Source organism: Podarcis gaigeae (assembly GCF_964106915.1).
Source record: "Podarcis gaigeae genome assembly, chromosome: 11".
NCBI lineage: Eukaryota > Metazoa > Chordata > Lepidosauria > Squamata > Lacertidae > Podarcis > Podarcis gaigeae.
The window spans coordinates 43,352,823-43,374,878 of NC_139687.1; the positions used below are offsets into that span (position 1 = coordinate 43,352,823).

The window sequence follows — 22,056 nt, forward strand, 5'->3', positions numbered from 1 at the left end:
GGGCGGCTGCTGCCAGGGCAGAACTTTAGGGCGGATGGCCAGGACCCTGTTCAGCGCAACTATATTTTAAAGCCAGTGAAGTAACAGCTACAGCAAAGTGAACATCTAAAAAAAATAGGTTCTGTGTCTAAAACAACCCTGAGAGGGCAGCCGGGTTCTTTTCGAACTACAACTCCCATCAGCCCTTGCCAGCAGGGCCAATGGTCAAGGATGATGGGAAGTGTAGTCCAACAACCTGGAGGGCACCAGGTTGGCAAATACTGGTGTAAAATTCCTTAATGCACCCATTGTATTATATTAGTGCCTTCTTGAGCTGAGGGATGACTAAGAATGTGTGGACTTTTTGTTACCACTTCTCCACAGAATTTTCCTAGTATGCTGTACCTGCCTGCTCATGCCCACTTTTGCCACTGCATGCAAAAGAGACGCCCAGCAGAGGACCATTTTTGTACCATAGTTTCCTTTGAGATATCCGTTACCTAAGCTTCCATAAACAGATGTAAGGAAGCTCCTTCCTCTGTCTGAGAACTGGCTTAGTGTCGGGATATATGATGTGAGTCTGGAAGTCCCAAGGCTGAAATTTTGCCTTCATCACAAAGCTGGCTGGCCTTCCAAGCCATACTTTTTCAGTGTTGCCTTTTCCACTATAGGCATAATTATACTGGCCTATAATTTTCAGGGGTGTTGTGAGGATTACATTAGGTTCAGACATGCGCTGGCAACCAATGCAGGCACTTTAAAACAAGGGTTATTATGTCAGTTCTAAACGGACCCCTAGCTAATAATCTGGCTATTGCATTTTTAACTAGTTGAAGTTTCCAAGTTGTCTTCAAGGGAAGTCCCACACAGAGCTATTGCAATAATCCAGTCTGGAAGTAAACTGAGTGTGGAGTACCGTGGCCAAATCATCTCTTTCTGAAAGGGGCTGCAGTTGTGAAGGTGGAAAGTGTTGCCCTAGAGGGACACAATAGAAATGAGGACAAGAAGTGCTCCTCACATGCTACAAAAAAGGGGGGGAAGTTCAAGGACCCTTGGGCGGTTAAGTCCACTCAAAGGCGACTATGGGGTTGTGGTGCTCATCTTGCTTTCAGGCTGAGGGAGCCGGCGTTTGTCCACAGGTGGCTTTCCGGGTCATGTGGCCAGCATGACTAAACTGCTTCTGGTGCAATGGAACACCATGACGGAAACCAGAGCACACAGAAATGCCGTTTACCTTCCCACCACAGTGGTACCTATTTATCTACTTGCACTAGTATGCTTTCAAACTGCTGGGTTGGCAGGAGCTGGGACAGACAGAACAAGAGGAGCTCACCCCATCACAGGGATTTGAACCGCCAACCTTCTGATCAGCAAGCCCAAGAGACTCAGCAGTTTAGACCACAGCACCACCTGTGTCCATGGCTCAGGTTCTTCTGACAGGTGCACCCTAGAGACCATAATAAGAGTTCCCTGAAATATGCACACCAGTACTAGTGCCCTTTGTAGAGTTGCAATTTCCAGAGTGATTTAACAATCCTCTCTTCCCAGGGAACTTTGAGAATTGTAGCAGAAATGGGGTTTCTTGACAACTTGGAACACCCTTAACAAACCACAGCTCCCATAATTCTTTTGGCGGAGCCATGACTATTAAAGTGGTGTAATAGTTCTTTAAATGTATGGTGCATATGCAAACCCATATTGTATATAAATAGATGAACAGAAAGAACAGCAACAACAAATTTTCCTGCCCATATTAGAGACCTTTAGCTGAATGTTAACTTTGATACAATTCCATTGGTCAACAGAATACTCAGAAACACTTGCCATAGAAATCTCATAGTAAATAGCTGGGTTGGGGTGGGTACTCTCTTAGCACACTATGAAGCGAGTGTCATTTATGTCTTACCAAATGTTTTGTGTTTGCCTTTTTCATTTTAGGATGGAATTTCTGTTTGAAAAACTCTACGGATTATTTCAAGACACAAAGCCAAAATAATTTCTGGCTCATCTTTAAACAAATGTTGAAGGAGCTTATTAATATTTTGAAATATAACACTGGTGGCTTAATGTCACCAGCTCATGAATGAACGAAAAAGGAGTGGAAACCTACAACAAGGAGAAGAGTGTTTATTCAAGTGACAATTTCCATACAAAAAAAGGTACAGTTTTACCATGTTATCACAATGGACGATGATCCATTGAAATAAAGTTACTTAAATTCATTGATTTTAACAGGTCTCCTCTGGGTATATCTAATGTTGGCTATCACTTTTTGAAATACACATTCTTACACCTTTTGTGGACTTTTGTTACATCTTTTTGCTAAGAGAATATTTTTTTCCCCAAATGGACTTCATTTCTGACATTTATTTTTAAGAAACAAGCCACTTATTTTATTTACTTTTTTTCATAATGGCTCTGCCCTCTAAAAATCGGGTTCATGCAGCAAGAACTTGATGAAATGCACACCATGAATGGGCAGGATGTTTTCTTGGAGATGCAGTGATTCAAGATATGTGTCTCATCTGATAAGGCCACCCCCTCCATTCATGCTCACCCTGTATCAACACAGAATGTTGCAACTTCTTCTGAGGAACATTGTTAAGCAGTGTGGGAGAAGTCAGTGAGTCATTTAGATCCGTGCTAGTAAGGAAACTTAGAAATTCATGCAACAGATCATCTTGAATTTGGACGCTTACATGCAACAACAATCATTTGTCCTTTTACTTATGTCAACATTTTCATATTCTGCACCTGTGATCAAAAGGTTTTTAGTGTTGCACTTTCAAATTTATACACTTTGAAATATCAAGAAAGCTGCTTCTGTTGTGCGAAATCTCCAACACCAATGTTTTGTTCCTGGAAAAACACATTTTCCATGAAAGAGGGGGTTTATACATATACATATACATATACATAATGACACACAAATACTTGGAGTGTGTTTTCTTTCTTTTTAATAGAGCAATGCCAAAAAGAATGTAGAAAGACCAAAAATAAAAACAAAAAACCGTGTAGAAGCAAGCTCTTCTTTTCTACTGTTCTCTATCTTTAAAAATGTGTATCTCAAATAAATAATAATAAAAAAACATTGTCCAGTAGCACCTTAGAGGCCAACTAAGTTTGCTCTGGGTATAAGCTTTCTCAGATAAGTTGCACAACACCAATGCCATAATGCTCATTCGTACCTGTTCCTCTTCTTCAGCTCTAGCATGAGGCCCTATCTGCACTCAACATTTAAAGCATCACCATGTCACTTTAAACAGGTCCAACATCCACAGTATCATCAGCACTGACTGGAAGCAGCTCTCCAGGGTTTCAGACAGGGGTGTATAGATGCCAGGGACTGAACCCGGGATATTTTGCATGCAAACCAGGTTTTCTATCACTGAGCCATGTCCCTTGTAGCATTATGGTGAAGAAGCAGAGTTGAAGATAAGAACATAAGAGCCCTGCTGGATCAGGGCCAAGGCCCATCTAATCCAACGTCCTGTTCTCACAGTGGCCAACCAGATGGCTATGCTTGAGTGCAACAGCAACATCCTCTCCTGTGGTTCACATCTCTCACCTCTGGCTTCCCTAAGGCCACCTGGTGATTACTTTCTCTGCCCCATCAACAATACCTACACCTGACAGGGTTGTTGCATGAAATAATTCACGTGAAGCAATCCAAACAGTAAAATTAAGTCACGACTTTGTCCCACTGATTTCATTGGGTCACAGGTACAACTGATTTGGATTGCAATGCTATATACTACATTCCTAGAAATGTAATCCCAATTGAATTCAGTGGAACTTGCTTCGGAACAGACACTGAACAATAGTGTTGTGAGGTTGGATCCAGTTCATTACTATACTAGAAATTCCACATAAGGAGGGTGAAACAGAATGAGGTCAAGATTCACTACCTCATCTTTCCAGGTGCACAGCTGACTGATCTTGAGGAATTGCTCAAGAACTGGCAACCCACAGAGTCATAATTATTCAGAAGCCTCAAGTTGTGGCTCTGTCTGTGGTTTCTGCTAAGTTATATTCACCAAACAAAGGGCTTTGTTCATCTTCTTCAGACAGGATTGTGAAATTGTATTAGGAAGAAGCATACACAAACAAACAGTATGCCTTCAGGAGTTTGAAACTCATGGTTTGCTTCAGACTTATGAATGCTATGGGTACTATAAAGCATGAATCAGACTCATTACATCAATTTGATATAATCACTTAAAACAATAAATGAAAATTTATTTAACTTTGTGTATACTCAAATATATTTAAAGCTAACGGTTTGATACTACTGGAATAAACCTTGAGCTAGCACATTGTTTTGCCCTTCTTCCTGTCTCCTTGTGTTCTCTATTTCAATTAGTTAATTCTCACTTCAGTGCAAACCATAGCATGGTTTGTGCTTTCCTTCTGAACTAGGATTGTAAGCCAGTTTGAAGTTGGCTCTACAATCCTAGGTTGAAGGATTAGTGCAAACTGTTATTTCCTAGATCAGATGTAATGGCAAGCTTTTATTTATTTATTGCCAAACAGTAAGTAACTAATTGAAAACACAATGGGAAGAAGGGCACAGGGACAAGGCTGGTTCCTGTAGTTTGCTGTCATGTGTGAACTAGCTCATATGTACGTGTTCATTCTTGGGGATAGGAATAACCTTCCAACCAAGAATAGTGAAAAATTCAGATAGGGTAGCATAAAAGAGATAAAACTTTTGAAGTTAAACAATATATACCAAGCTTACATTTAAAATGTCCACATTTATATACACACCAAGCTACTCAAATTGTGAATGTATAGCAAAACATTTTCATAGTGCAGAAGAAAGGTGATATATTTGGGGAAAGATAATTTGACTTGCATTAAACAATATTAGGTAACAATATGCAGCCAACTTTCTCCAGTAGAGCTTCACTGTCTTAAATTAGACTAAATGGGCCATTGAGTGCAATCTTCAGGCCATGATCCTAAGCACGTTTACCTTTAAATTGAGTTCCATTAAAATGAATGGATTTCCCTTTTTTAAAGCGGCTAATTGGAACAAGTTAGTTGTATCTAAATAACCTTCTTGTGCTTTCAGTCACCTGTGGCTAAATTTAGTGGGATTTGGGCCACTGTGTTTTGTGCTCTATTAGGATTTTAAACATTCTATCTATTTCAGTGTATTTCTATAGATACAGTGTACATAATAGTGTTTCAGACAGACACTTAACATAGCTAATGTTTAAATAATTCCTCGACACATAAGTAGCAAAAAATGAAAACCAAGGGAGGTCACCTTGCTTCATTGTAGCGCTAGACTCTTGTTTCTTTTTAATTGCTTGATACTGTGATGCATTTCCCTGTAGGAATCAGTGTATAATCCTAAATCTGAGTTTCCATTCCTTTTAATTTATGTGCAAATAACAGGATTCTTGGCGAGGTTTTCTGACAATGTCTTAAATGGCAAACAACAGAATCTCCAGTGTGAAATGTATGCCGTACCAAACAAATATGTGTGATTATTCGTGCTGTGAATTCCTCACACGTCACAATTATGGCCACTTGCAATCTTCATGTAGTTATATGCTAATACAGCTGATTTGTAACCTTGTAGCAATAGGGCAACATAGATAAGTTTTGGGTTTGGACCCCACTCCCTCCAACAGACATAATGATATTTGGTCATTCCACGAAATACTTGCTCACATTTCCAAAATTCCAATGTGCCAGTTAAACTGGAAAAAAAAATTAAGCAAATATTCCATTACAAGCCACATGTATGAGAGGCTCTTTACTGACTGGCACTATTTTTTTAATTTTTAACCGACGGCATGGTCTACATCCTACCCACCCCCAATATAATTGCCAGATTAATGGAGGAAATATATTACAACCAGGGTTAAATGCCCACCAGCACCATAGAGTTCACAACCACCCCTATATATTTCCCCATCCCTTAAATGTTTGAAAAAGGTGTGTGCAGATTTGATTATCCTTTCAAAAATCTTAGTGAAACCACAGAAACTAAGTTTGTCTAGGCACATAAACCTCCTTTTGTACAATAACGAATAGATGAAAAAAATTGGGTGGCATCAGGAATAGACAGCACCAGCACTGCACTTGTATATATATTTTTTGATGGTCATACAATAAATTGATCAAAACACATCTGCGTGTCTCATCATAAATAGAGCAAAACGATGCATTCTGAGTGCTATTCTTCGAAGCAAATGTTTGCCGCTGAAACCAACAGCTATATTCAGGATTTGAAATTCAGGCTTACAGTGAAGTACCAAGCTTTTAATTCTTTTACTTATGGGAAATGATTCTGCAGCTTCGTCCCTCTTTTGGAACAACAAAACAGCAACTTTACAAAACGTTTGAGACTAATCCCAAATCCAAAACTCTCTCTCAGCCTAGGGACGGATGGCTGTGCTGTCTGGGGCTAACGTGGCTGTATTCCAAAATATCAGGAGAGGGTAGGAAACCTGTCTCATTAGGAAGTGCATCCTATTTAGTTCAGTAGAACACACTGCTCTATAAATGTGCCAGCCTTAGCGGAATGCTGATCTGAAAGCAAACACCATTTTTTTTTTGGGGGGGGGGGGGGATGACTGGGATCTACAGAGCTGCAGAGCTAAGCTAAGCTACCTTCAGCCAGTTGGTCCCAACCCACAACTCCACTGTTGTTTCCTTTCCTCTGTAGACCACTCTCCATTCTGGCCATATCCCAAATTGCTTTTAAAGCTCTCCTTGGTTTTAAAAGGAGTCTGCATGCCCCATGGAATTGCATGCTTGAGATGCAGAAGCCCAAAGTCTCCTTAGACACACAACATGTGCTGTGTGCCCTTTTCTATCATTGATTTGTTGGCTTCATGTGTTTTTGTGTGTATGTGTGTGTTTAGTGTTAGGCACTTTCTGTTAGTGTTCAAGAAAACTTTTGTGACCACCTAGATTGCTCCAAGTCAGTGTTTTACAGTCACATTTCTGAGGAAGACCTGAGGACAAGTCCTTGTAGAATTCCTAGTTTGCTTCTGGAGGGTTCCCCCTTCTCATTTCTCCATTTTCTTCCTTAAAGGCCTGTTGAAAAACCCAGCCTGAAAGGAAAGTGGTAACAACATTTTAATCCAGCTTTGAAAACTTGCAGGGATGTACAAGGATGGGGGAGAAATTCATTTCTGTTTGTATTTAAGGCCAATCTACTTAACATGCACTTCTCTGTCAAGAGAGGTTTTGCCATCAAAATTCAGTTTGGAATAACCGATTAGTTGTTATAAAACATCAGAAATAGGACACTCAGTCACGCAAAGAACAGAAAGCCTTGAATTAAGACGATCATTGTGCAACTCCTAAGGTACTTGATTCAAATTTTGTACAGTGGTACCTTGGTTTACGAACTTAATACATTCTGGAAGTCCGTTCTTAAACCAAAACTGTTCTTAAACTGAGGCATGCTTTCCCTAATGAGGCCTCTTGCCGCCGGTGCCCTTCCACCGTTTGGATTCTGTTCTTAGACGGAAGTTCGCAAACTGGGACATTACTTCTGGTTTTGCGGAGTTCATAAACTGAATTGTTCGTAAACAGGACTGTTCTGAAACCGAGGTACCACTGAATACATATTAAATCTGCTTTGTGTTATTTCCCTTTCTTTCTTTCTTTGGCTTTGACAAGGGCTCCCACTTGTGGTCAAATGCTTAATGCCACCCAGATGCTTACTGCAATGGAAGTAATCAGATACTATGTACTATGGGTGATAATCAATGTTAGAAATCAGTGGATGAGTATGAGTAACATTTAGTCAGCATTCTGTAGCTGTAGCTGTTGTCAGCATTCTGTTTCAGGAGCCCTCCTCACCCTTTAGGATCCCCCCTCCCTTAAAATATGTTTTTTAATTTCTGCAAAACTTCAGGTTTGTTGAAGTCCGCTAACACCTCCCTCCTTATGCATGGATGGTGCCATTTTGGCTGTATAAGAACCAACATTTGGGGAACTGAGATCATTATTCCTTCATATGATATTGCTGCTGCAACAATAGAGGCACAAGGCAGCCTTTATCAGTAAGATAATATGTAGGGAGCAATTAGATTTTGCTTTAATACTGATCACCTTGTTCTGAATTTCACTGAGGGGAGAATAATTCTGAAACACTAAACTCAAATATGGAACAAACACTGCATATACCATACCTTCCATAATGCAAATATAAGCAGTGTAAGAATCAAAAGTCCAGCAAAAACGCTCAGCAGAATAACCCATAGTGGCACATGACCAGGAAGAAGCTCTTTGGAAATTTTAATAATGGTCTGAAAATTGAAAATATACACACAAATAAATCAGTATTTCAGTAATGCCAGAACAAGGGTCTAGGTCTAATCTAATCTGTATTTAATTGTGTCTTAACACACACAAACTTTTAGTTGTATTTAATTTTGAAGTTTTCATGCAAATACACAAAAGCAAGTGAAGGGGGAAAAGAGGCCTATTACGTGGGATAATATCCAGGGGAAAGCTGTGTGAGAGTTTTGCTTCTACTAGTTACCTGTGCAAATTAGTGCTGTCCCAAAAAGTGTTTTGAAATAAAAACAGCTGCAATTGATCTCAAGGTTTTGTGTACACAAGTACTACTGAAGTCAATGAAATGTAATTACCAATCACTTCAGGCTGAATTCGCAACCAAGGCATACTAGGAGCACAATCCTATACATGCTAACTCAGAAGTGAATCCAAATACATTTAATGAGATTTCCTTCCGATAAACTTTGTAAAGAACTGCATCCCAAGAGATCTGAGCAGCTGTTGTGTGATGCAACCACAGGCATGTTTACTCAGAAGTATGTGTTTATTTGGAAGAAAACCCCATTGGACTTACTTTTGGATAAATATGCAGAGAATTGTGCTGCAAAGCTGCGAATGTTAAAAATAAGCACCCTCATTATGCACTAATTTAATTAAGAGTGCAGTGGCAGAGAAGAAATTAGGTGGCTAATTTTCCACATCATGTGAAAATCAATGAACAGAATGTTTTTACTACCTTTCCATTTGATTGTAGTTGTGAATCTGGACAAATATTTCTGAAGAAATGAGCAGCCAGTCTGCATGTTTACTTAGAAGTAAATTCAGTGAGCCTTATGGCATAATTCATAAGGTTAGGATGGCAGCCTTTCCCCCTTCCTTAAGTGGTTTGTGGATTGAGCTTCCAATGTTTGCAAGAGTCTGATGGGACTTACCTCTATTCTTTCATTTTCTTTTTTCAATATTAGTAATGAGTTTCCACTCCTAAGTAATGCTCTTACGTTGACCTCTGCACTATGAAGATTTGCCTAGAATAAAGCAGAAGAAAAGCAGTTTGAGAAAGCATCGGTTTCCAGAGATGAATCAGAACAGAGTATGATTTCTGCTTCTAAGAGGAAATTGTTTAAAACTGTGTAGAACAGCAGGTGGAAAACCTGCTTGAGAGGTGGTCTGAGAACTACAGTTCTTATCCCACCCACTGTCTGGTCTCTGGCACTCTGGCACAGAACTCTGTCTGATAAAAGTTGGCCACCCTTGATTTATGACATTCATTGCCACTGTCAGCTGTCTCACTGAGATTGCCTTGGCACTTTGCTTCTTATCTTGTTGAACAGCTCCTCTTCCTTACTGGTAAAATGTGGGAAATAAAGGAGGAAGTTAGTGGTTCCTTCAGTTACGTGCCTTTTTGTAACACTTGCCCCCAGCTGTTCCCCTCCACTGCCACCAGAACTACACCAGTGTATTTATTTTATTCAATCATAGGCACCAGGATAGAGGGTGGGAAATTTTTACTGATGGTTAACCCTTTCTCACACAGCTGTGATCCCAGTGAACATCCCAGTATGCTCCAATGATACCTTTCTCTCATAAAGCAAACTGCAGCATGAGTGATGGATTCACGACTGTAACAAAGTTGGCGGTTCACTTACCTTTTTAAAGGTACGTTTCCAGATTCGGAATGAAATGTTCACATGAGTTATATTCGATGGAGCCACCGTACAGTTAATAGATTCACAGCGATAAAAATCACAGTTCTGTTTGAGGGATCATAGACAGACATTATTAATTAAACCTCTGCCAAACATGACTGCCCCAAATAGCCTTACTTCAGATATCCTGACAGCCATTTTCTGACTGTCAACCCACTGAAATAAATGTCACTCAACATCTATTATTATATATTATTTCTATTGAAATGCATAGAGTGGCAGTCATATAGGGTATGTGGTGAAAAAGGGTCCCACAGACTCTGAGACAGAGAGCAACTTAAACCAGTACGCATATTTCTGACTCATAAAATAATGGAAAAAAGAATCAGTGCGTATTTCTGTTCACTGCAATGGAAAGATGGAGGAAACTCAGAGCCAAAAAGCTATAAAGGCCCTCAAAACTCAAAATTATACTCCTAAGAGTATATGCTCACCATATCTAAATAAGGTGAAAACGTCTGTCAGTGGGGCTATTGTAATTGCATGTGCTGGTTATCAGAAGTGGCTTACTGGGTGGAGCAGAGCCACAGTGCTTGTTTTCAGGCAGGTGAGTTGCTTTTGCCTATTTATTTATTTATTTATACCTCGCCCTCTCCAGCCAAGACTGGGCTCAGGGTGGCTAACATCAAGTATAAAAACAATTGATTAAAATACAACTTAAAAACAGGATTAATATACAACTTAAAATGCAGCCCCATTTCAGTGGAAGCCCAGATCAAAAACTGTTTTGGGGGAGAAAACGTCAAATCTTCACCAAGGCCAACTATCCAGACTGGTCCTACGTGGGCCAGAGAAAAGCCAGGGAAGTCCCCAAATAGGGGTTTCATCACAGAAGGGAAAGGAAAGAGGGGGAGGGGATCAGGCTGATTCCATGTCAAAGGCTAGGTGGAACAACTCTGTCTTACAGGTCCTGCGGAAAGAAATCAGATCCCGCAGGTCTCATGAGACAGAGCGTTCCACCAGTGTTGAAAAGGCCCTGGCCCTGGTTGAGGCTAATCTGACTTCCTTAGGGCCCGGGACTTCTAGAGTATTGCTATTTATGGACGTTAAGGTCCTCCGTGGGGCATACCGGGAGAGGCGGTCCTGTAGGTATGAGTTATTGGAAGCAGCAAGGCAACGGTGAGGTCAGCATGGTGCAAATGCACCAGCAGGAGAGCTGGATTGGCTCTATGTACATTTGCACTGTACATACCTCCCTATCATCTCACCTGCCCCCCTCCTGCCCCTCCCACTAACCTGCTTCTTCTTATTATGCATTTCCTGTTCCTGTGCATAATATTCCCAGCAAAGGCTAAGAAAAATACGATTGTGATTACAGGTAACAATGACAGGGAAATGTTTCCTAACATAACCCAAACTGAAACTAGTCACGTCTGTGATAATATTCAGCCTCCCCAAGCAGACAGACATTCAGAAAAACGTACTATTTTTGGATCCTTTAGAGGGTGTCTTATTCCTGATGTCTCAAAGGGAGGGTCACCACCAATTCTCAAAGGATTTGTGGAGTGGCTGGAATTGCAGTTTACATTCTGTTAGCGGAGAAAGCAACCAGGAAACAAATATTATTGGCAGTCCAAGACAGTTTTAACCATGTTTAAGTTAATTTCACAAATAAGTTGGCTTATGTCTCTGCAGTTGTTATAAGCTGTATAAAGGATCAGAAAATAGTAATTTAAAAAGCAAAATAATTTTAAACAGAAATAACAGAATAACCCAGTGCTAAGAAAAATATACCATAATAAACAGAAAAGGGTAAAGCGAACAGGGCAGGTTATTTTTAATCACTATTCCACATTTTTTTATAACTAAAGCAGAGCACAAATAGTTCTACATGCCCAAGTGAGCTTGGACATGCACAAAGAAATTTCTTGCCCAGACCACAATGCAGTATTTGGTCCAAAGCTGGATACGACATCATGGATTTTCTGGTTTCTAACCTGAACAGAGTAGACTGTTCTATTCTTATCCCTTAAACTTTCTAGAAGTTTTACCTTCATTTACCAAAATTTATATGCCACTTGACTGTAGCAAAAACTTCTAAGCGTTTTGCAATAAATATTAAAGATGACGGTTTTCCATTTTCCATTTAGAAAAGTGAAAGGAAAGAGACATGGAACTTCTTGTCATTCACAATATTAAATCCATACAATTCAGATAAGAAGCTTAACTTCCAGTTACTGGGCAATGCTGTTTGCATATAACTAACTTACCTCTGAGAAAGATATTGCGGTCAGGTAGAGGATATAGTTTTCGACTGAAGTCAGGTTAGGATATAAGATTTGCAGTGTAAGCGGCGGCATTGGAAAATGGTCACCTTTTTCAATCTATGGACAAAAGGATGGAAGTTTCACTTTGATTAGTCCATTCATTCAGTGCTAAGGACCTCATCAATATCCAGCACCATCCTACTCCAGACCTCTTTGAACTATAAGCTGGGGGGGGGGCAATGCCTATTGAATGTGCAGAATACAGAATACTAGCTATGGTTTGACACCTGCCCATAGGATATTATTAGTTCTTGCAATCCCAAAGCCTTACAACATCAGATCATAGTATATTCTGTATAAATTATATAATTTCATAAATGGTAAATTAAATGGCATAAAAGGGTAAATTAAAAAGAAGAACAGCTGTCATACTTTTTGATATATAAATGGCTAAGAAAGATGTGCCAAGAAGTATCTCAGCTCTTTTTTCTGGCTGACTATACTACTCCTGGATTAATACACAGAGGTACAAATATGTAACCAGGAATGTATGGATGTATCCATTTAAAATGTAAGTGGGGACTAATTATCTTACTTTTGACTCTGTTTGCAATTAAATTTTGAATATATTCACAAGTGGGGATTTTGACTTTGCTGTCACTCTATCAGTCTCCCACTGAATCTCTTTTCCCCCATGTCAACACTCTGACTGAAATTGAAAATGGCCCTTCAGTCTAAGGTGCCTAAGAGTGGGTTACAAAACACAAGTGATACAGTTCAAAACCAAATAAAAACAGTGTATGAAACAAAACCCACATTTTTACAATTATAAAGTTGATCACCACAAACTGTTTTTCAACCGTCAGAGGCTAGGGTAGATTTAAATAGGTAAAATTTCACTTTTACACACACACACACACACACAGAAAAGAACAGCAGCCAGTAAATGTTTGCAGGCTTTTTCTTACCATGTAGTTTATGTTAATTTCATCTCCGATGTTCTCAGTGGAATTAATATATTTAGGGAAAGTATCATTTGCAGCAATAATGATGTGAAATGAACTGGGTTCTCTGAAAAAGAAACAAAACAAAACAAAAATGTATCTTACTATTTAGAGTTTTCCAAATATTCCACATACATCAATACAGTAACATAAAATAATCAAAAGGTAGGTCAGTGTTCAATAAACCCATGTTTTTAGATAGGGGCTGGTGCTGATGCTGAGAAAACCATGAAGTAATTAAACAAAAATCATGCTCTTTCACTATCAGCCATAGATGTCAAATACAGCTTCTAGTGAACATGGAGAATAGATGCACCTCTTAATCCTGGCTTTGACACTTTAGATGTATATGTTTAGGCCTCACCTTATTTCTGCAACTGTAAATTGTTCTAAACTGTTTTTAATATTTTGTTTTAATGTTGTAACCTGCCCTGGGACGCTAGGGTGAAAGACAGGTAATAAATAATTAAAATATGGAGAGGGCTTCCCATAGCATCTGGTTGGCTACCGTGGGAACAGATTTCTGAACTAGACAGGCCTTTGGTTTGATCCAGCAGGGCTTTTCTTACATCTTATGTGGGATAGAATATGTGCCTTTTTGCTTCAGGTGAAGCTATCTCTAAGGCTGAAATCCTAAACATGGTTATTAGGAAGTAAGGTTGTCCGAGAATTCAGCTGAAAACAGAAATGGGAGCAGAAATTCTTGATGTTCCCTTACCTGTCCCATGTCTACACCAGAATTTAGATCACGAAATATGATTGGCATTTGCTGTATTTGCTTTCAGTTTGATGTGTACAGTATTTGCATTGTGTTTCCTTTGCATTGAAACTTATGTGGTGGAATCATGCAATGACGTAGCAACGTATGTAATTAATGACATAAATGATGTAACTTACAGACACCAAGTAGAATAATATAGTTTTTGTCAGATGAACTGCAGCAGAATGAAAACAGTGCTGCATGTGACCAATGTAGGGTGGGACAGAAAACAATGCTTCTTACATCCCTAGTAAGTCTTGTGGGAGTTATGTCTAAGTAAAATTACATAAAATTATACCACCAGACTGTAATCCTATACCCACATGACAGCAAACCCTGATGATACTTCTGAGTAAATATGTATAGAATTGCGCTGTAGGACAATTTTGCTCTGACAAAATATATAGAGGTACCTTTTAAATATTAATCCACTTTCATATTTGACTGGTATGGCAATACTTCCTCTGTTATCCGCGAGGGTCTCTTCGTGTTCTTCACTGTCACTGAAACGAAAAATTAAGATCAAATATGAAATTCATGCACTACAGGTGGGTCAGATTTTGCTAGATTGAAATGCTTGCTGTTGTGGATTAACACATCTATTGGTCCGTTGCTTTAAGCTGCAGCAGTTTTCAGCATAAAATGAGATATGTGTCCAAAAATAAGTTATATTGGACTAAGCTCCACATTCAGGTAAGAAACTGCTAAAGACATAGAATTGTCCTACTACCCAATAATTTTCTTCTCTGGAATTTCTGGCAACAACCAATATTACATCAGGAAATAAAATGATTACAGCTGAGCAGTTGTTTGAACCACAGGGCTCAGCTTGACTGAGACATTAAATTATATTAAAGTATAAATCAGTTTTCTGAACACTTTGCCAAAGGGCAGCTATGAAACCAGATGCACTTGTACCTCAAGAATACAGACACATAGAATTGTAGAGTTGGAAGGAATATCAGGGATCATTTGGTCCAATTCACTGCAATGCAGGAATCACAACTAAAAGAGTCCTTTCAGAAGGCCACCCAACCTCTGAAGAGGAGTCCATCACCTTCTGAGGTAGTCCATTCAATCACTGCACAGCTCTTTCTGTCAGAAAGTTCTTCCTAATATTTAGCCGGAATTTAGCTGATTTGTTACCATCCATGTAATAAACAGCTACTGTCAATTTATAAATGGGGCCTTCATAAACGTTCATATGGAAATGGTATCTCACTTAGCAGCCTAGGGAGCAAAATTGGGCATTGGTGGGGAGATTAACAATACACTACAAACAACGGTCAGAACTAACCTGGTGACAGAAAATTGAATCACAGTATTTTCCAGAAGTGAAGACACATTGAATTGGAATGCTATTTCGAAGAAGATCTAAAGGAAAAGTGCATCAAATTAATGGTGTTCACAATTATTTGAAACAAAATGTCTAAATTGTAAAATAAGGTTAATAGAAATAAAATGCAGTTTATAGTCACTCCCCAGATGCAGAGTATGGGCTGAAAGCACATGAGACCTTGTTAAAGCTAAGCAGATCTGGGTTCAGTGATTATGTGGATGGATGACTGCCTTGTAAACCCATGCTCAATGCCTTGGGTTCCATGACGGAAGACAGGATGAGAATAGCTCCTAAAAAATGGCCCCACCTGGCCTAGGGGGCAGGGCCCAGACTCACCAGCCCTACTAAAGAGGCTCCTCATGAGGCCAGAGGGACATTGCCCGGCTATTATTTTATTGTTTTATTGATTTAATACGTTGTAAACTGCTTTGAGATTTTTATTAAAAATCTAAAGTGGTATAGAAATTTACAAAATAAAAAATATTAATAAATCAGGTGTCCTATGTGCAGACACACAGAACAGTAAATTAGTGGAACTACAGTGGTACCTCTACTTATGGACACGATCTGTTCCGGGGTGCTGTTCTCACCCTGAAAAGTCTGTAAGTAGAGACCACTTCTGCGCATGCACATGACACGATAGAGTGCTCCTGCGCATGCATGAAGTGGCAAACCTGGAAGTAAACACTTCTGGGTTTGCCGTGTTCGTAACCTGAAAAAACGCAACATGAAACAAACGTAACTCGAGGTATGGCTATAAATGACAAGACTGTAGACCCACCTCATTGAGAATGAGGGCTGCACACCAACTTTGCCCTCATGCTATCACAGAACCTTGTCAGGAGATACAGTCACAAATTCTGATCATTTAGAATTGGGTGCTGGTCTAAAAGGAGGGACACAAAGTCCAAAGAAAATGTGACTCTCAACTACAGATGTGTGTGTCTAGACCTTTCCAGTAGTATTTTAAAATATGAACATGGAAGGGGCAATGTTGTATTCCATTAAAGATCTCAAGGGGGGAAATATCCATTTCATTTGTTCCTAACTGGAGTGGCCTCTCTCTCTCTTTCTCCCTCCCTCTCCTCTACCATAAGGTTACCAGATGTCCCCGTTTCCTGGGGACAGTTCCCAGATTTACAAATCAGTCCCCATACAAAATCCATTGAAGTTGAAATGTGTCCCCGGAATCATTGAAAAAAATCTGGTAACCTTACTCTACCATCTTCCCACCTACAGAGAGAGGGAGGGAGGGAAGGAGGGAGGGGAAGGAAAATTACTCTAGCATAATGTCGTGCTGTATTTTCAGTCAGTACAATATTTTAACTCAAAACATTGTTTCCAATTTTATACAGTCATACCTCGGGTTAAATATGCTTCAGGTTGAGTGCTTTTGGGTTGTGCTCCGCGGCGACCCGGCAGTAACGGAATGTGTTACTTCCAGGTTTCGCCGCTCGCACATGTGCAGACACTCAAAATGATGTCATGTGCATGCGCAGTAGTGGCGAATCACTACACGCGCAGATGCGGGTTGTGTTCGCTTCAGGATGTGAACGGGGCTCAGGAACAGATCCTGTTCACATCCAGAGTACCACTGCATAGCGAGTTGTACGAAGATTGCAGGAGTGAACATAAAAAGAGCTTGCTTGACCAGGTCAGTGGCCTAGCGTCCTGTCCTTCCAGTGGCCACCCAGATGCCATGGCCGACCCTCAAGCAGGACCTTGAGCCCAAGAGCCCTCTCCTCTCCTGCTGGTATTTACTGGTATTCAGAAGCACATTGCTTTCAACTGTGGAGACAGAGCATAGCCATCATGTGTAGCAGCCACTGATAGCCTTTATCCTCTATGAATTTGTTGAATTCTCTTCTAAAGCCATCCAAGTTGGTGGTCACCCCTGGCTTCTCTGGGCGTGGGTAGCATAGCTTACCCATGCAGCCCATGAAGTCGTGATTTCTTTTAACTGTCCTGGAAGGCAGCTCACAATGGCTCTTTCCCTTCTCCGCCTGGAGCCCCCTTTATCAGTTGGAAAGCTGGTGGGGGGAACCCTCCAAACATCATAGGCTGTGTCTTGCAAGGCTACAGTAAGCAGAGGAACTGCCTGATACCACACAGGTGCCCAATTTCGACAATTCCCCTCTCGCACTGCTACTCCATAAGTTAACGGTCCACAACATTTGGTAGCTCTCCTGCAACCGCCTGGAGAGACTTTTGGATCTATACAGAGGCCAGTGGCAATTGGCAGCTTATTTTCCATTCTTGCAGCATGGATGCAACCTATTATCTCACTCGCATTGACTCTGAATTACCACAGCATAATCGGGGCCGTTAAAAAGTATTTCGCAAACAATGCACAGAGACACTGCAATTGTTTAATCGTGTTGCCTTTAAGTCCCTGGAGAAGAAGTTGTGGGAAAGTTTGCCGTCAGCCAATTTAGTGTCAAGAGAACAGAGCCAGGTCACAGAATGAGGAACTGGGAATAAATTGAAATTCCACACAAGTTGTTTTTGTAAGGTTATTAAAAGCCTCGACGAAGTGTAGAATTTCACTTTTAAAAACAGAGCAATGAGTTCCATGGCTAATATAAAAGCTGAATATTTGAGGTCACCAGAGCAGAGCTGCTGTCAGGCTCAGCCTCAGAGCCTTTCCAGATAACCAGGGTGAAGAAAATCAGATAAACTTAATGTTTTAACACATTGAGCACTTTAATTCCTAGTGCTTTTAGACTTCCAGCAGAAGCTTTGGTGGACTGGTCAGGGGCTTTCCTAGATTGTAATTTTGATCCTGGCTCCACCATTGTCACTGGAGGCTCAGGAGTGTCTGTTTCTAGCTATGGCCTGTTTTGGACAGAGGTCACTTGGCCACTGTATTATTCCATGCTCTGGTAACTTCTAGACTACATTACGCCCTATGTGGGATGGCCCTTGAAGACAACTTGGAATTTTTGTCTGGTCCAAAACACAGCAGCCAGATTGCTGGCTGGGGTTCCAGAACTTCCATGATCTAGCTGCATTGTTCACCTGTGTTCACGTTGCTTTTTAAAGCCCTTCATGACTGAGGCCCCAAATACCCGAAAGACTGACTCCTTCTCTGCAGACCCTCTGGGGTGTTCAGATCAATAGAGCCTCATTGTGTTCTGGAAATAACTTCCTCTGTGGCAACTCTGTGGGATCCCCTCCTCACATAGTTGCACCCGACACCTTCATTGCTTAGTTTTTGTCATATGCTGAAGATGCGCCTCTTTACCTTTGACACCAGAGGGATACATATTTTGTGAACTACCCTACTGATTTAAATACTGCATTTTAATATTGTTGTAACTCGCCCTGGGACCTGAGGGCAGGTGAGAAATCCTATTAGCAACAGTAATATGTAGTTTCACCTCCTACTCAAATCTCCTTTTCAGACTGTATTTTCACACCTTAAGAACATACCCCTGTTATTGCATATGGCCAATACAGTGTGCTATAATCTTTGAATTCATGTTTTCTTGTGCCCCCAAAGCAAAAAAAGATGACATGCTGAAGGATTCTAATTGGTCATCTGTTAGACCCTCAGGCGGAATACAGAAACACAAGGTCTCAGTGTTTACCAGACCTGATCTCTGAGTGATCTGATTTGAAATGAATGCAGCTCCCTAACCCACATTGCTAGGATCTGAAACTGTTTGGGCCCCCATGCTGGCAATTTGTGAAGGGTGTGGCTTTGGAGAGTGTGTGCCATGGGGAGGGTCTCAAGCGCTGAATGCAGCCCACAGGCCTGTGACTTCCCATTCCTGTCTTAGGGATTCGTTTTCAAATCCATACTGGCTGTTTTCTAGCCATTACTGCAGATAATGATAAGTTTCTGAAGATAAGTTTCGAAGTATGTCTGCAAGGCCTAATGAAGAGAAATCACTGGATATGATTTCCACTGGTTGGGCGAATGGGCTTGGTTTATGTCCTCTGCACAGGATAAATGATGTGACCTAAGCCTTGCTAACATTCTCTCCCGGGAAGTAGCTTATGCAAGGAAAGTTTGTAGTGTGCGCATGTAGGCCAAAGTGCATTTTTCCTCCTACATACACTGAAATAAGATCTCTGGTCTTCAGCGGAAGCACTGAATGAAGGGATCTTTTGCATAAACTTTGTCCATCTGCAGAAACAAGACTCTTCCATTGTACAAAAGTTGCAAGGGCAGCTGCTGAGACTAAGAAGATCCCAAGGCAAAGACTACAAGGTGCTCTGACTTCTGCAACAGGACCCTTTCTGACTTAGGGATTAAACAATAAATAAATATGCTGGCTGCAGGATGGTGCCGTCAGATACTAGGACCACTACTGTTTATATATTCCCATGTACCCCATGCTCCTAGGATTCAAATTCTGGCACAGTCAGAGCTTCAAAGCAATCTCCAAGGCAAACATCACACGCTATTTCTTCAGCCCTGTTGTGAAAACACTTCCTGTGTCCCAAATGTATGCTTCACAGTTCATGGGTGCCACTCAAAGTAACCGGGAGAGAAAAATTGTGGTTGTTAGCAAGTAGCAATACTAAAGGCACACAAATTCAATCAATCTCCCAGTATACAATTAAAAGTAGAATGGGAATTCCAATCCAGTGTTCTGATGGTATGAAAACAGGTAATAAATAGGATAGGGAAAGTGGCTCAAGAATCACCATAGATACTCTTAAACATGCACTAGAGAGCAGGATCCTGCCCACAGCGTGGCAGTGAAGGTCCTTTTGCTTGTAACACATATGCTCTACCACAGATCTACAGCCCTTTTCACCACTGAAAAGTGTCATTTTCCTGTATTTATTACTTGTATGAATAAAAAGTAAAATAGAAAGCATTTCTATTTACTCAAGTCTTTAGGTGGGTCAGAATTCAGCCTCTGTACTGTTATTGAATGTTTGATCTATGGTATTTGTTTTCACATTATGGTGTTTTAAATGTCATTAGCTGCCAATGGTGGGGCATGAAGACTGGGACATACACATTTTTCATTAATAACACATTAGCAAGCTTTGGCTCAAAAGGAGTCTCACATTAGAAAAATATAATTAACCAAAACAGCCCATTCACAACAACGTACCTCCTCTCCAGGTGTTAGGAAGGGGTAGCCCACTTTGCAAGTGATATTAGGCCCAGATTCACAGCTATCTTTTGATATTTTCTGCACATAAAATGATAGAAATTATTTCACCTTGATGTAATGTGAGTTATTTCTGATTTATTTTTCAAAAAAACCTGCAAAATCTGAAGATATAAATTCAGGTGTGGGGTTTTTTTAAAAAAAGGTAAAGGACCCCTGACAGTTAAGTCCAGTCATGAACAACTCTGGGGTTGCGGCGCTCATCTCGCTTTACTGGCTGAGGGAGCCGGTGTTTGTCTGCAGACAGTTTTTCTGGGTCATGTGGCCAGAATGACTAAGCTGCTTCTGGCGAAACTAGAGCAGTGCACGGAAACGCCGTTTATCTTCCCGCCGGAGCGGTACCTATTTATTTACTTGCACTTTGACGTGCTTTCGAACTGCTAGGTTGGCAGGAGCAGGGACCGAGCAATGGGAGCTCACCCTGTCGCGGGGACTCGAACCGCGACCTTCTGATCGGCAAGTCCTAGGCTCAGTGGTTTAGACCAGAGCGCCACCCGCGTCCCATAAATTCAGTAATATACCCCCAAAGAAAGCTGTAACAGCCATATTTGCATGCCACCTTTTTCTTCTCAGGAGTTCATTGTGAAGAGGTATCTTCAGCAACACTGTGTGAACTGGGCTGAGAGACACTGACTTAAGTCAACTTCATACATGAACAGGGATTTGAACCCAGCCCAGGTCCAACACTCAAGCCACTACAACAGAGCTGGGAAACTTAGGTCCCTTCAGAAGTGGTTGGATTACAACTCCCATAATCCCTGAACACTGACTGTGCTGGCTAGGGACTGATGGGTGTTGGAGGCCAACATCTGGAAGGGCATGAGTTCCCTGCCCCTGAACTACATCATGTTGGCTCTAACACAGTCATATACAGTTATATGTGTCTTTCTTACACCACACATATTTTTCTTTAGTACTGTTTGCAGAGCAAAGTACCAATATCTACCTATAGGAAAAATCAACAATTGCATAGGAATCCCTGGCTCTCTAACCTGAATTATTATACATATAAATTCCATCAAACAGATAAGCTGGCTCTACTAGTTCACAACAAGACAAGAGAATTATTTCTTTTTTTTAATAAAAAAAATTAAAGCATGTACCTCAATCCCAGCAAAAATAATATTTGGAGAATACTGAACAATGACTCTGGTATTATAAGCACTGTCTTTTTTATTCTTAACAAGCATCCGGACCCAGAACTTTAGATTGCTCGACCTGATGATGAATGGCGATGAACTGAAAAATAAACAAAACATTTTAAAAAAACGAATTTTATTTTCAGTTTTCAAGAATTTACAAATACTCATCTTACAGTCACATACTTCAGATACAAATACATATCAGACTTCCCTCGCCCCCCTTTTGTGGTTCCTTCTCTTACCTAAATTTTTAACACTGCATTTTCCACTTTATTCCATTTCTGAATTATCTGACAATTAAGTCAGCCCTACCAATGCACTTAGTTTTATACCATGATGTTTTGAAATATTCCACAAATATTCCCCACTCCTTAATAATTCCCCCCCTTGGTTTCCTAGCATACCCGTTAATTTTGCCATTTCAGCATAATCCATCAATTTATTCAGCCGAAAACAAAACATTTTTAGGTAATAAACAATTTTAAAACAGTTCTGGCTTATGATTTCTGT

At 40.4% G+C, this 22,056-nt stretch overlaps 1 protein-coding gene and 1 long non-coding RNA gene across 2 annotated transcripts in view; one reads left to right on the forward strand and one right to left on the reverse strand.

Moving 5' to 3' along the window:
• Positions 1–13: 13 nt before the first annotated feature.
• Positions 14–3,057, forward strand: LOC310827604. Its single transcript, XR_014556462.1, has 2 exons — positions 14–553; positions 1,918–3,057. It is a non-coding gene; the product is annotated as an uncharacterized lncRNA (long non-coding RNA).
• Positions 2,091–22,056, reverse strand: part of ITGA1 (integrin subunit alpha 1) — a 67,043-nt gene continuing 47,077 nt past the window's right edge. The window contains exons 20-30 of the mRNA XM_083703425.1: positions 21,508–21,643; positions 20,345–20,425; positions 15,228–15,304; positions 14,344–14,433; positions 13,135–13,237; positions 12,170–12,283; positions 11,384–11,488; positions 9,900–10,004; positions 9,186–9,278; positions 8,145–8,261; positions 2,091–7,055 (exon numbers count right to left, since the gene is read on the reverse strand). Coding sequence (XP_083559551.1) covers positions 7,011–7,055; positions 8,145–8,261; positions 9,186–9,278; positions 9,900–10,004; positions 11,384–11,488; positions 12,170–12,283; positions 13,135–13,237; positions 14,344–14,433; positions 15,228–15,304; positions 20,345–20,425; positions 21,508–21,643 — 1,066 coding nt within the window. The 3' untranslated portion in view covers positions 2,091–7,010. The remainder of the gene's footprint in view (positions 7,056–8,144; positions 8,262–9,185; positions 9,279–9,899; positions 10,005–11,383; positions 11,489–12,169; positions 12,284–13,134; positions 13,238–14,343; positions 14,434–15,227; positions 15,305–20,344; positions 20,426–21,507; positions 21,644–22,056) is intronic.